General features: G+C 39.3%; 1 protein-coding gene across 1 annotated transcript in view; it reads right to left on the bottom strand.

Annotated features, from left to right (window-relative positions):
• LOC141471205 (myosin-IIIa-like) overlaps positions 1–14,432 on the bottom strand; it is a 54,749-nt gene that overhangs the window by 19,968 nt on the left and 20,349 nt on the right. Inside the window, exons 11-13 of the mRNA XM_074157626.1 lie at positions 12,034–12,187; positions 10,877–10,965; positions 4,251–4,456 (exon numbers count right to left, since the gene is read on the bottom strand). Coding sequence (XP_074013727.1) covers positions 4,251–4,456; positions 10,877–10,965; positions 12,034–12,187 — 449 coding nt within the window. The remainder of the gene's footprint in view (positions 1–4,250; positions 4,457–10,876; positions 10,966–12,033; positions 12,188–14,432) is intronic.

Here is a 14,432-nt window from a genome sequence, read left to right as displayed (position 1 = left end):
AAGAAGTAAATCTATATAAAAGCTACGTTTTCTGGTGAGTAAAGTTAATATGAATGAAATTAATAGAAAACACAAGAGAAGCAGAATGTAAAATAAGATGATGTTTTAAATGCATTAAAAATTTCAGTTGATGTCTCCATCAACAGTGTAATTGGTCTTATTATCTAGGATGGTTAATACATTTGATTTTCATTATTATATTATACAACCTTGTCAGAGCATGCCAGAATATTATTAACAACAGTATCATCTACGCAATCATGTCCTTCCATTGTTAAAATTGCCTTTTAAATGTAACATTGATAAACGTAACTTCAGTAAAGAGATTGTCTTAATCTGGTTAAAATAAATTTTTCTTCATAAGAATAGATATGACCAAGTGTATAATATTTTGTCAAATGTAACACCAGGAAAACTGCAAAATCCAAATCCAGCATGCATACTCATTTATGACTTGTACACATGCACTAGCTTTAAGTAAAATGTTAAACATTTTAAACTTAATACCTGATTGTATTTTAATAGCACTTTTTTCCCTTTGTTCCTTTATCTTTTTGTATCTCCTTGAACCCAGCCACCCTCTGACACAAGCTTGAATCAAAATAATCATGTCAACTGTCTCCTTCCGCATTAAATTTAGCTGCTCCACGTGGTAGTATTTGAGGAATACCTTAAAAAGAGCAAGAAGACAAGTAAAAGTTTAAGTTACCCTCCAAGGCCCTTTATTTACTCAATCTATTTAACACCGACAAGAATTACAAGTTGGTTTCAAATGATGAACAGATGCTTTAGCTGTAGTACTCAAAGGATCATTCTTAAAAGATAGCACTTTGATTGTCTGGGGTATTAGTTTACCTTACTCTCTCCTTCAACATCTTTTGCCAGTCCCTGCTTGTTCATGCTTTCATGAGAAGATGTTTTGAAGTCCCAGTGCGAAACTTCAGCCTGTACCTATAAATCTGTTTTCAAAACTATGAGGCTGTCAGTTTTGCTAACCTCACAAATCTGATGTAACTTACATAAACGTGATCCAAATTTGGAACCTTCAACCTTTCTGCTTTCCAATTTTAAATCTAAGGCATTGTTTATTTACTAAATTGCTTTTATCAAGCATGAAGCTCATATAACCCCTGGAAAACTAGTCCAGCACAAGGGATACAAACACATTCCTGGTGTATATTAGGATAAAATAAAGTGTGTAGAAAGAGCTTGTGCAATTAAGGCAATAAATATGCTTATTTTGCAGAATTTCCCCGATCTTTGATCACTTGTTGGTACAGGTTAACCCTAATCAAAGTAAACGTAAGCTACAGATCTCACATCTCAAGACATGGTTCCTTTGGCTTTATGTTGTCCATTAGCCTCACTAAGACAGCACAGGGATATGAAGACAGAGGAGGAGGTAACTCCAGGCCTTCTGTCCCACCTATCCAGGAAGCTGTCTCAGTAGAAGAACAGTTGTTTCTTCTACACTGAGGTGATTTCAAACAGTTTATGATCCATCTCTCTCTCTATCCATATCCTTCTGGGCACTTCTGTTACATTAGCAAACAGAGAGACTTGGTGCAGTAGTTGTCTGGTGCTTCTTTTCTCTGGCAGACCTCCCGAGATCTGTCAGTTGAGGTGGGTGGGTGGGTGTCCCTCTCTGACACACGGGGAAGACTAGTCAGCTAGAACCAAAAGCACGAGTATGGGAACAGACATGTGTTTCTCTTATACTAAAATCTTCACCCCATTTCACATATATGGGATGATCCTGCTATCTCTTCCCCCAGTGCTCAGTGAAGTGTCACAGAAGCCTCTGGCCGGAAAGCCAAAGCCTTTTCCTCTCCCTTTGTGAGTCCGATTGCTCCAGGGAAGAAGTAAAACTTCTTTTCCTTAAGAAAGCTTGGACTAAGCTCACTGGGACCCTAACTACCACATTTTTTGAAAGCAAATGCAAGCAGTGTTGTTGTCACATACTGCTTTGCACTGTGGCCTCACTAAATTTTAACACTTCACAGGGTCAGGACTTCAGCCAGATATCAGGGAACAGTACCCAGGAAAGGGTGGGTTTTTTTAAACCAATAGAGACCAAGAGCTACCACAACCAAATGGGTGAGAAAAAAATTTGCTTGATAAGTTAACAATGACATACTGCAATAATGCAGATACAGTATATTTAAAAATTACTTTAGTTTTTCCAAGAACCCAGTTGTCAAGGCGGGCTTTTTCCAAGATGGCAGCACAGGTTTCCGGGCTGACTGGAGGATCATCATTTGTTTTGTAACAGATGAGGTAATACCTAAAGACAAATATATGATTCTTTATTCCATTAATAGCGAGCAGTAGATGCAAATACATTTAAACCATTGATTTAAATAATAAAAGCAGTTGCATGGAAGAAAACATAGCACTGAAAAAACCAAAACAGCATATGAAAGAAATTGCTGTGATTTATATGCAGCACTGAGAAGCTCAATCAAAAGTGGATAAGTGACATATTGTGCACCCTGGATGGTTGTTTAATTCTATATCAACATCAGAAGGCTTTTAAAAAGTGTGCAACCCAAGTAGAGTTGTGCACCAGGTCTTTGCTGCTCTGACTCTCTGCATCCTGTGAAAATTATTTCAGTGGCAAAATAAAAATATTTTTAAAGCTTTTCTGCATAAATTAGCTTATTTCATATCTAGAAATGTCATGAAAATTTCATACCTTATCTCATGTACTAGACCATCTACCCTTCAGATAGTTAACATGATGTGAGATGCATCCCAGCTCTTGTTACCTCATTGGACTCAGCTTTGCAGATTCTTTTGGAACATACACGTGTTGTTATGACATATCGTATGTAAGCATTTCATCTGACAAACTCATTAGAACTAATTCTGACTGGAAAAAGAGGTCAGGATGCTCATGCATAAAAACTACCTGTAACATACCAGCTCAGCTGCTGGGTATGAAAGTTCTTGTGTGTTCTAGGGCTTTCCAAAATGCTCCATAACAAAATGAATACCTATTTTTTTTTTTTTTAATTTTTCTTTTTAAATTCAGGACAATTACATGAATTATGTGTGCTTCCTGACAGTACATTCTGGTTTTTTCTTGTTATTCAGCCTTTATACACAAAGCTTGGGTTGTACCAGCTTTAAATAATGGTAACAATTTCCTCATGGACAAATAAAAAAAGAGACAATGTCGATTCCTGCATTATCACCAATTCCTACCAGTCCATTTTTATTTTTTTTACTACACAATGAACTGGCTTATTTTTATTCTAACAAAATAATTTTGCTGTTATCCTAGGTCTACCTGTAATTCTAAACTATTAAAAAAAAAAAAGACAAGGACACAGATACTTAATAAAAATCTCCTTTTGTTTAGGGCCATATCCTCAGTGCCGGAGATCTGCACAGTCTCACTGCAATCAGGGGCATGCTCTCTGGAGAGCTACCCTGTTTTGTTCACCACTTTCCTCTCTTTTACCTGAACAGTAAAATTTTTTATAAAAAGCATGACCAAAAGCCTCAGCACATCTTGGTGCAGTGCTAACTACCTTTGCCCATGCTGCACTTTTCCAAAACAGTAATAGTGTTGCTTGCTTCTTTCCAGTTTTGATCTCCATTCCATAAACCTCAGTTCTGATTGAGGCAAATACCCAGGGTCTTTATTTGTAAGACAGGAGCACAGATTAAGTGCTCAGGATTAATTTTTGGGGGCAGAGGAAGAAGAGATTGTTAAAGGAATTATAAAACCATCGCAAGTTCTTTACTCTTAGCAAGTTACTAATACTTAGAAATTATATTTTAAACAAAATTATGCACTTAATGAACTTCTCAGCCCTAGATTAGCAATACCAAATTATCATCCACCCTGCACAAGCAGATGATGCACAGTGCTGAACGTCAGGAGCTAGAGAAACTGTTGCGCTCCTTGGATGCTATTGCTCCAATTTCTTGGCTTTAATTTGAAGCATTACATTTCTAAATCGCAAAAGTCTTTGAAGAAAATAAGCAAGACAATTTTTACCCAAATGTGCAGGGAGCCTGAAACAATCATCCTGAGATGCATCATCTTTCCCTACCAATGCAAAATGGGTCACTAATCTTGAGCCTGAACTACTCTTTGTCATCCAGTCTGTGATCTTCTTTGTCACATGAAATGTCTTTGTATTTTTAATTTAAAGACCATACTAAAGACACTGCTGATGCCTAGCAAACACTGGACAGCAATGATAGGAGAGAAAAAGGTTTCTTCACATCAGTGTTACCGTTTTATGAAGTTAGCGAACAGTATACGGTGTGAATAACCCTGTCTTCGAATTCTTGCTGTCTCCAGAATTCCTGTGTAACGCAGCTGAACCAACACTTTTTCTTTATCAAACTTGTTTGCCTGCCGGTCGTTGTTTGGCTTGATGCACCTGACAAAATGAGGCTGGCCGACGACCATTTTGGATAACAAATCCATCAGAGAATACTGCAAGAAAGTAACAAGATATCTGCCACTGGGATGTTTATAAAACTTGTATATAGGTCCACGTGTAGCTGAAATTTTATTTCATATGATCAGAATTATGTCCAAACCCCATTTACAGTTCAGTAAGCTTGTACTTTAATGGAGTAAATGATAAGGTCTCTAAGTCACTAGCATATACTACTTGAGAGAAACACTGACTCCAAAAGGATGCACCAAATTCCACCCAGAACATTCTCACAAACTGCCATAACGTCTAACATATGATGGAAATTCTCCTTACATGTAGTTGCTTCTCTTGGAGCCTTGTTAGGTATTTACAGCCCACTTTTTCTTTTTCCTGTTGTCACCTATTTGAAGATCCTTACTCACTCAGAGAGTAAATATCCTTCTAAAGATGGGAAGCGGGAGAGCAGCAAGCCAGTAAATATTGCCATCCCTTCATTAGACTGGAGGAAACTAAGGCCGCCCTAGAAGAGGTGCTGCTTAAACTGCTCTGATCTAGCATGTTTTGTTCATTGTATAGGCTGATGGTGATACTTTAGCTGCCCTCTCAAGAGGAAACCTTTGAGGAGGGAAAAACTAGAAGTAAACAAAATCACAATTCCCAATTTGAACTTTTCCCTCCTCACCAGGGTACCAGGCCAGCAGAGGGGGTGCAGTTTGCAGCTCCCCATGCCAACTGAGGTCAATCTGGCTGTAAACAACTCTGACTGGTGTTTTGTAAAATTGCTTCATGGGAGGATCTTATTAAAACACAAATGAAGGGGCTCATTCCTCAAGATTCAACCTGACTCAGCAGAAAGAGGCAGCCAGGAGGTAATGCAGTTCAGCAGTAGGTTGGATACATGAAACTAGTGTAGGACGTCAAAAGCCATATGTTTCCTATTAAAATGTGCAATTCCATTCTGGACAGACGCTGCACCATGAAGCAAAGTGCTTAATTAGCTTCATCACTAGTGTGCCAATCGAACACAAACAAGTAGGACACGCTAATGGATAATTTTTTTTTCCACTCAGTCTGAGGTGGCAGATGCTTTTCTCAATCACCCATAGATTTCTGAGTACCAGTAAACCAGTGGGGCTGAAGCTGAATCTTCATTTAAGAACATTAGCTACCATGATCTGAGCAAGGATTTCCACTACAGAAAATAATAACAGAAAAGTGTAAATATAATTAACTCATTTGCAGCCTCTGATACTAGATGTGCTGGCAATGCACTGAATAACAGACATTAGGTTTGAATGAGATTCACTAATTTTTTCCATCTAGAACTGTAACACCATGTAGCTTTGGGCCATCACGATACCTTAGGCTGAAATTATCCTTTGCAGTCCACAAAGCTATGCAATTGTCTCTACTAAACAGAGATCTTGCTCCTTACTGTTCTCTGTCATAGATGTAAATGAACTCTTATGGGTCAAGAATATCACCTCATCCATCTTTATGGTTTTGCTGGGAGAGATGACTAAGTAAGAGTTGGAAATTCAGAGCTGGGCCCGGTGAACTAACTCTGTGCACCACTTTGGAGGAAAGAATGCTCTTCACAGCTATTTTCTGTTCAGGACGAACAGCACAGCCAGTGCTTGGGAAGACCAAGAACACTGCTGAAGGAGCCACAAGGATGGACTCAGGACAGCCTTTGAGCAATGACCATTAAGGTCTTTCGCTGGATCTCCTGCTTCAAATTAACTTTGCCCTCTTGCTTCTTAAACTCTTAAAGAAATGCTATACCATTAACAACCAATCTCCCTCCCTTTTTTCCTTGGTGGAAAAACAAGCAAGTGAAAGATTAATATTGATCACCATACATCATCATGACAGAAATGTGGCTGTGTGATCAAGTACAATTAAAGATGAAACATCACAATCTATCTCCACTAGATATTTGTACTGCACAGACTGCTGCACCATATACACAGTTCACAAACTCCAAATGGATCACTGTTGACTATAAGTCAACAGGTGCACTTCAAAAGGTGAAAGAATAAACATTCGTGCTACTCTAGAAAAATTTATTAAAAGATCTGATAACTTACTCTAAAATAAGAAGCAACTGTCTGTGTTTTCATGCTGGTTGTCTCTCTTGGATGATGTCCAGTATCTCCTGCTTCATTCTATAAGATGAAGAAAGAAAATCACTCTTTTTATCTCTGTTGAGCATGTCATGCCCTTTCCAATGCTGCAACAAAGTACCCCTCAGAAAATATCATTAATTTTAAAAAAAGTATTCTAAACACAAACTTACAGCACGATCACTAGCACAAATCAGTTACACCAGTACATTACATTACTTTGCTACACAATACACAAATGTTCACAAACAGAGGACACAATTTGATAACAGAGCATCTAAATAATTGCCACAAATAACCTGACAGTGTCTGAGGTCTTGTCTGTTATTTCATCATCACTGATATTTTGGAAGTTCTCTAAGGAACTTGACTATACTCCACACCAATATTTTAATTTCTTTTTTTTTGCTACAACACAGCTAGGAAATAATACTTTTTTCCCCTGAAGTTACAAAACTATAGCCAGAAAGAAGGGAAATGTTAGGTTTTTACCTCACGGAAGGAATATGAATTGCACAACACAAAGATATCCAGCTAAACAGAAAAGAAAATAGGAGAGGGAGAAAAACCAAGGAAGGGGTTACTTGCTTACTTTTAGTACCAATAACAGTATTGCCTTTCTAGTTTAAATCAGGGTTCAATGCAGAGTCACAAAATCAGTTTTCTTACCTTTGTATGACTAATTGATTTCTGGGGGGTCCACATTTGGTAACTGATTGTAGTTTTGCTTTTAGTGTGTGCCAGGTTACCTATGGGAAGATGAAAGAAAGCAACCTACCAAAATGCTTACATCTCATCTAAACTAAAAACTGTGCTGAACCACCTTATTTGTGCTCCCAGTGTAACCATATGACTACAAAGTTCATTGACGTTTTGGAGTACGTCCTCATTTCCCCTTTCACCCTTGGGATGGAACAAGCTCTGAAGAAGTTGCATGAAGGTGGAACACGGGCTGAATTTTCTTCCTTCAGCACTTATGTCACCTACTAGAGCAAAAAAATAAACAAACAGACTGCTGCAGAAGCTAAGAAAGATACATTTTAGAGCATCTGTGTGGTTTTACCCTAAGGATGTTGTTGTACTATTCTAGTTCTAAGGCTACTTAAAAGTGCTTCTCTGGCCCTAAGGGCAAGTGACATGGCATGACTCAAGTCTATACAGCTAAACTCTATACTTCACTACTCTTTTAACCTGGCAAAAATAAGGTTGCATCTTTCCACAGAGCTTGTTGGAAACCATCGCTGGCCTGTGCTTTCTCTTGAAGTGTGCCTGGGTATTTCTGGGAGACTGCTAGCTGACATGGTCCAAAACTGCCCCACGGAGGCATGCTAACAATTAATCAGAATGGGCAATGCTGTGGGAGTATTTCAGCTACTGCTCACTGGCCCTGTTTGGTTTACTAGCATAGACATAGTCTTAAGACTTTAACCTTGGAATTCTTAATCAAGTAATACCTTATTATGATAACTTGAAGGACTAGCTGCATTGGAGCAGTTTACACAGTGTTTTTCTATAGGAATAATGAAAATTCTGCTTAGTTTTCCATCATGTCACTCTATGTTGATAAACCCCAACCATTGCTGCACGCTGCCATTGCTTCTGCTAATAACGTAACACCTCTGGAATCTTGCTCTCCACTGGGAGAGCCTGTAATCTCTCTGTGCTTGGCTACTATCAGTAAGGAGTGGATAAGAGTTGGATAAACAGCCAAAACTATACAGCATGCTGAGCTAACGCATCATGTATTACGTGATGGTATCAAGTGCTAAACCTCCCTTGGGCTTAGCTGAATATCACAGGGTGGGAAGGAGAGAGGATTCCTCACACCTAACTTTAGCTATCTGAAAGTGAGGTATTTACAGGATCACTGCTGTATTCAGTGGAGAAAGGCACCTTCAGAGCAGATTTATCCCATGAGATACCATGTTAGGGAAAACCATGTTTTCCCTAAGAGAAACACCTGAGACAGGCAAGATGGGTTGGGCTCTGGGTAAACCTCTACATTTTCACTGATTCTAGACGAATAACGTAGATCTGAAATCTAACTTTTAGTTGTCTATAGCAGGATGGTTTGGGTCAGTTTCAGAAGGCTACACACAGTGTTTCATAATATTTAACAAGATCAGTTCTTAGGACCATTTTGGTCCGGACTTTGGCTCTACAGAGATTATAGCTTAGTATCTTAGCAGATATCAACAAGTCAAAAAGTTCAGGCAAGGACATTGAGCTCAGTGTTTTCCCAGGAACTCTGACTTAAAATAGACCTTCAAGACCAAATTTTGCATTCTACCAGCAAAGTTCCCTTTGTGAAGAACAGGAGCCTTGGCAAAACCTCAGTTTCTGTAAGCTATGATAACATTTTGGAGTAATTTCCATTAGGCTCTTCCAATTTAACTTTTCTGTTCTACTACAAGTACATCTCCCATGTAGTTGTAGAAGGAAGTAAAGTTGTAAAGTACTTACTGTATGGCATCAATGCCATCACACAGGGAGTAATACAACAGTAGCGAACTGTAAGGAGACTTATTCATCATCCTAAAATGGCAAACAGGACACTATGCAAGGACCTGCTTCAACTAAGGTGCAATTTAGGAGCAACTTCTGTAGAGCCAGCCATATTCCTCCACCCCAACTTATGAACTCCCAGAAGAAGGGCTCACTACTGGACTAAAAGATAGGGGAAATAGAGGAGTGTCTGCTCACTCATTGCAGCAGATGTTAGGAGCCCCAACCTTGGTTCTCTACTACTTTAGAGAAAAAATGCACTGAGACAAAACAGGCAATTTATATATGCCCTGTCCAAAAAAGGCCAGTGACTTACCCGATCTTTTCTGTTCAGTCCTCAACTCAAGGGATGTACTCCACTCCCTGTCTTGATCCCCTACCCTGAAGAGAGGACCCTGAAAGAAGCCTCTACCACTTGCTTGGCACTTGACCAGACCAATCCCTCCCCTGCAGCTTGAGATGGCTGGGGCTCCATTCTGTATAGATTCTAGGGTTGGAAAGTTAAGCCACAAAGTGTATAATGTCATCAACAAATGGTCATATGAAACCCAGCAGTGGTCATCGCGAAGGCTAGAGAAGAGTAAGAAGGTTACTACAATAGCAATACCTGTTTTTGTAAGAGGATGGGTTACCAACTGTCGCGTCAGATTGTTTTCAGATGATCGCAGTAGCAGCACAATATCAGCTGGCAGAGTATCTCTATTTTTGGCTAGGAATCCACTGGCATTATATAGAACCTGTTTAAAGAGTACATTTATGCATCTTCTGGGCTTTTGAAAAGTAATTATAAATTTAAGCAGTCTGGCATGTGGCTTTTAATATATCAATATACACAAATAGTTCTTCAGCCATCAGTTCCACAGTAAATAGGACTACGAGTAATGAACTTGCATCACAGCAATAAACATATGTTAGACAGTAGGAGAAACTTCCTAATGAAAAAGTTTGTTGAACACTGGAAAGGGCTGATGGGGCACTGGTGGAATACCCTTCTTCAGTGGCTGGTATCAGGAATGGTACAGGAACAGCTGGCTCTCCATTCCTCAGCAGTGAGATACGCTATGCTGGTGAAGTGTAATTCAGCCGCAGATGAGGTTCAGAGGAGTTACTGCAGGCCTTCTGTAGCTGGCTGTTTTATGCAAGGGGCAAATAATCTTCCATCAGCTGATGGGCAGTATGTTCCCTCTTTACAGGCCAGCTGCTCCAGCACTGCACAGACCCAACACAGTTTCCTATGTGAGACAGCAATGCCCACTCCATACCCCTTGAGAAGAGCTCAAAAGGACGTGGGAGCTCCACCTTTCACAAGGCAAGGTTCAGGTGACCAGTGGCATCTTGCTGCGGTGCGTCAGCAACTGCTCCTAAGTTTGAAAGGCAAGTCACCTTGTACAAGAGGGCAAGACACTGCTCATCAAATGAAGCAGAAAGCAGGGCCTGCACTATCTATCTGGCTGATGACAAAGTACAGAACTGAGAAGTGAGGTTGATGGGGTGTAGGAGGTAGTAGAAAGAATGGAGCTGGATCCTTATTTGAAGCATGACACAGGGCTTTGAGGAACTAAGGGGAAGAGCACTGAGTTGCATTACATAATGGTTATTTTTTGGTTCTTCTATAATAATAATTTACCTGGTGACATTTAAGAAAAATACACTCCTATTATTGCTTTTTTTTTTTATGAGGGAAAATAACTTTTCAATTTACTTTTGATGTGTAAGGCACTGCCAACTTTTCCACGTCAGGCCTGAATAGATGAAGGTTGAGAACCAATTTGGCTGACCTCTTCTGTTTCCTTCTAGCCCTACCATTCCACAATCCCCAACTGATATCATCAGGTCTCTTACCTTTCCTGCATAATGATAAATCCCAAAGGTTAGATCTACTCTTTTGGGTCTCCAAAAATATTTTGACTTCAAATTATCTTCAAATTTTTCTGAAAGGAAACACATAGCTTATCTTACTGGAGTTACTGTAAAAGAATTGTGTTCTGAAGCTGGATCCCTCTAAGGATATTGCATGAGTTCTCAGAAAACACAGAGGCACAAACCAGACCCTGATATTTTTAAGGACAAAGATACCATAATGGTCTTGCAACAAAAGGCACTGGATAGAGAATATGGGAGCTCTTGGTTGTTACTTACTTTGTACCAATTTTTTTCTGTGAGACCTCAGAAAATTGCTTGCCTTTCTAAGCTTTTGATCTTCATATATGAAACAATGTAGTAAACCTTCCTAAGGATTCCTTGGGGAATTGTGAGGAAACATTTACCAATTGATTAAGGGCCTCTGTACTGTAGACTATAAAGCATGAGGACAGGAAGACAATAAGCTCTTGTAATTGTTTTAGCATGGGCATCGTTACTGGATGTTATTAGGTTTTGTGATTAGATGTTGGTTAAAACTCTCATCTGACACTTTGCACATTCAAAAATGAGTAAATCAAGGATTTATCTGCACAGAAACCCCACTGAATTAACTAAATCGACTGTAACTGCAACTACTCAGCAGTACTGAAATATTCAGGATCTGAATTACAACATATTTAGGTGTTTTAATTCCCATTTTTTAATAGAAAAACCAGGAAGCATAATTTGCTGAAAGGCTCTGTGGCAGGTTTGTAGCCACTACCCTTAAAAAGTACCAAACCGCTTGTTCGGATATGGCTCATCAAAAATCTCAGAGCTGAACAAGACTCAACTTTGAAAATAGCGTTCTTGGCATATGAACCTAGAGTTTTAACTCAGTTTGGCCTTTATCTTTCAAGCCCTGCAGCTAAAAATTCCTGAAGGCAGGAGAATTCAAAACCTGTATCAGCAGCTTAGGTTCATTTGTACTTTTGATGTTTCTCTATCAACTTCAGAGACACATCCATCCCTGCATGCACGCCTCCCTCAAACATACTGTGACACTGGAATGTGCGCTCACTAAAAACATAACTAGCATATAGCCTAAACTGGACAAGCCAAACAGAAATCCTGCAAAAAATAAACCATATACTTACCTACAAGTGTCTGATCCGTTGCTTGTGGGAATCGACTTTCCTCATCCAGCAGGGACAACAAACCCATTGGTTTCTGCAGGAACATATCTAAGAGGGGCCTATTGTCCTCATATTCTATAACTCTTGCATCAACACCTTCATATAGGTATTCATTCTGTAACAAGCAACAGAAGGCATGTTTTGTCTATGTATGCAGAACCACTTCAGAAAATAATTCACAAACTGTCAATTGTAGCAAATTAAAACTACACTGAAAAAGTATGACCCAGGGCTAAAGACATCAAGGTTTTGCAGGAACAAATGTCAGCTGGGATGTATCACACTGTCAGGCTATAGATTTTAATTTGCCTGTGGATATGGAAGTGCTTGCTATGGCATATTTGCTAAAGTACGATGCTTTTCAGGAATATGCAAGAATTAAAGAAACAGAATTCAAGAAGATAAAATACAGTGTTTGCAGATGGAGACCTCAGTGTCTATTTACTTCCCTGCTCTGGAATATAAAAAATATTTCTTAATCATTTAGAGCTACATTTACATTCCCAATTCATTCCTCAGATCTATGTAATGTACAGTGGCCAAGATTTATAAAAGTGACTACAAATTACAGAGGCCTCACTTGTTTGATTCCCTCTCCTCAAACACCTGGAAAAGTTCTTATGTGGAAGATAATGGTGCACACACTTTCTAATAATTAAAGAACATATTTTCTAAAATTTAAATAAATTACTCAAGTTGGCTTCTACAACATTTTCACTCCTTTTAAGGAATTAGGGAAAGATATTAGAGAACAAGTCATATGAGGAGAGGCTGAGGGAAATGGACATGTTTAGTTTGGAGAAGAGGAGGCTGAGGGGGGACCTAATTGCCCTCTACAACTACCTGAAAGGAGGTTGTGGAGAGGTGGGTGTTGGCCTCTTCTCCCAAGTGAATAATGACAGGATCAGAGGAAATGGTCTGAAGTTGCAGCAGGGGAGGTTTAGATTAGATACTAGGAAGAATTACTTTACTGAGATAGTGGTCAGGCACTGGAACAGCCTGCCCAGGGAGGTGGTGGAGTCGCCATCCCTGGAGGTATTTAAGAAACGTGTAGACATGGCACTTCAGGGCATGCTCTAGTGCCTGAGATTGTTGGTTTGTGTCTGTTTGTGGGTGGGTTTGGTGTGGGTTTTTTGTTGTTTTGTGGTTTTTTTTTTTTTTGGTTTTTTGGTTTTTTTTGGGGGGGGGGTGGTGGTGTTGTTTTTTGGGGGCTTTTGGTGGGTTTTTTTTTTTGTGGTTGGACTTGATGATCTCAAAGGTCCCTTCCAACCATGAAGATGCTGTGATTCTGTGTGATTCTGTGATATTCAGCAAGATTAAAACACTGGTGTGTTTTTGTTTTTTTTTCTCCTGAAGACTGCAAATACCTTTGGATTCCTAACGGACTGAGAAAAACATGACAACAAATGCTGTGTTCGCAGTGTGTTGTGACAGTTTTATTTTGAAAAGAATTTAAATTATAGCTGAAGAATACAAGAATTATTTTCTTCAATCCTTCAGTCCTTCAGCAAGGCCGAAGCCGTAGATTTACCAAGAGAATGATGCTCTAGGGACTGCCACCCCTCTGTTATTTTCGCCTGCACTAGGTAATGCAATAGGAGTTATTCATTGCACAGTGCTCCCATATATAGCAGGGCTGCTTTTAGTCCTGTGTGCAGGCTACGCTACGGTCTACTTTAAAAATCATCCCTCTTCCAAAGGATAGGACTTTATAAAATTGTTGTATTAATACACGGTGTTAACATCATGGTTGTGCTATCCTGAATTTATTGTGAGAAGCGTGTCATAAAAATGAATAATGGCTAATATTAATGAGTTCAAAGACCTCTAACCCTGCAAGACCTCTACTTATGTGTCATTCACTTGAGTCTGAATGATAGTCATGGTTGAGTGAAGAAGACAATACATTAAGTGTTTCAAAAAGGAGTTAACTGCCATATACAACAGAAAAGCACATATTATTAGACTTCATAACTCTTTATCTCTAAGCCAGAGAAAAACAGCAAAATGAATAAAATCAGTAACACTGTCCTGGAAGCACAGGCCCAAATAAATAAATCTGCTGATCCATTTGAAAGAGAACACAGCACATATACCTAAACACTTCCAGTGTCCAGACTGATCTAATTTCCCAGGACACTCTTCACTCTAAGGATAGGTTATGGCTCAGTTTCTATGCTCGTTCGAGGGTGTAAGCAGTAAGAATCTCTCCTACAGCCCCATGAGGGCTCCTCAGACACATAACATTAACTTCATTCATGTCTCCCCTGGAGCAGTGGACAGGTGGAGATTTGCTTTTTATTTTAATCAATGACCTGAGTAGCAGGACAAGACAGGAGAGTAATAAATGTATTGCTGAT

This window comes from Numenius arquata, chromosome 12 (assembly GCF_964106895.1).
Source record: "Numenius arquata chromosome 12, bNumArq3.hap1.1, whole genome shotgun sequence".
Classification (NCBI taxonomy): domain Eukaryota; kingdom Metazoa; phylum Chordata; class Aves; order Charadriiformes; family Scolopacidae; genus Numenius; species Numenius arquata.
This window is presented reverse-complemented; position numbering and strand designations above follow the sequence as displayed.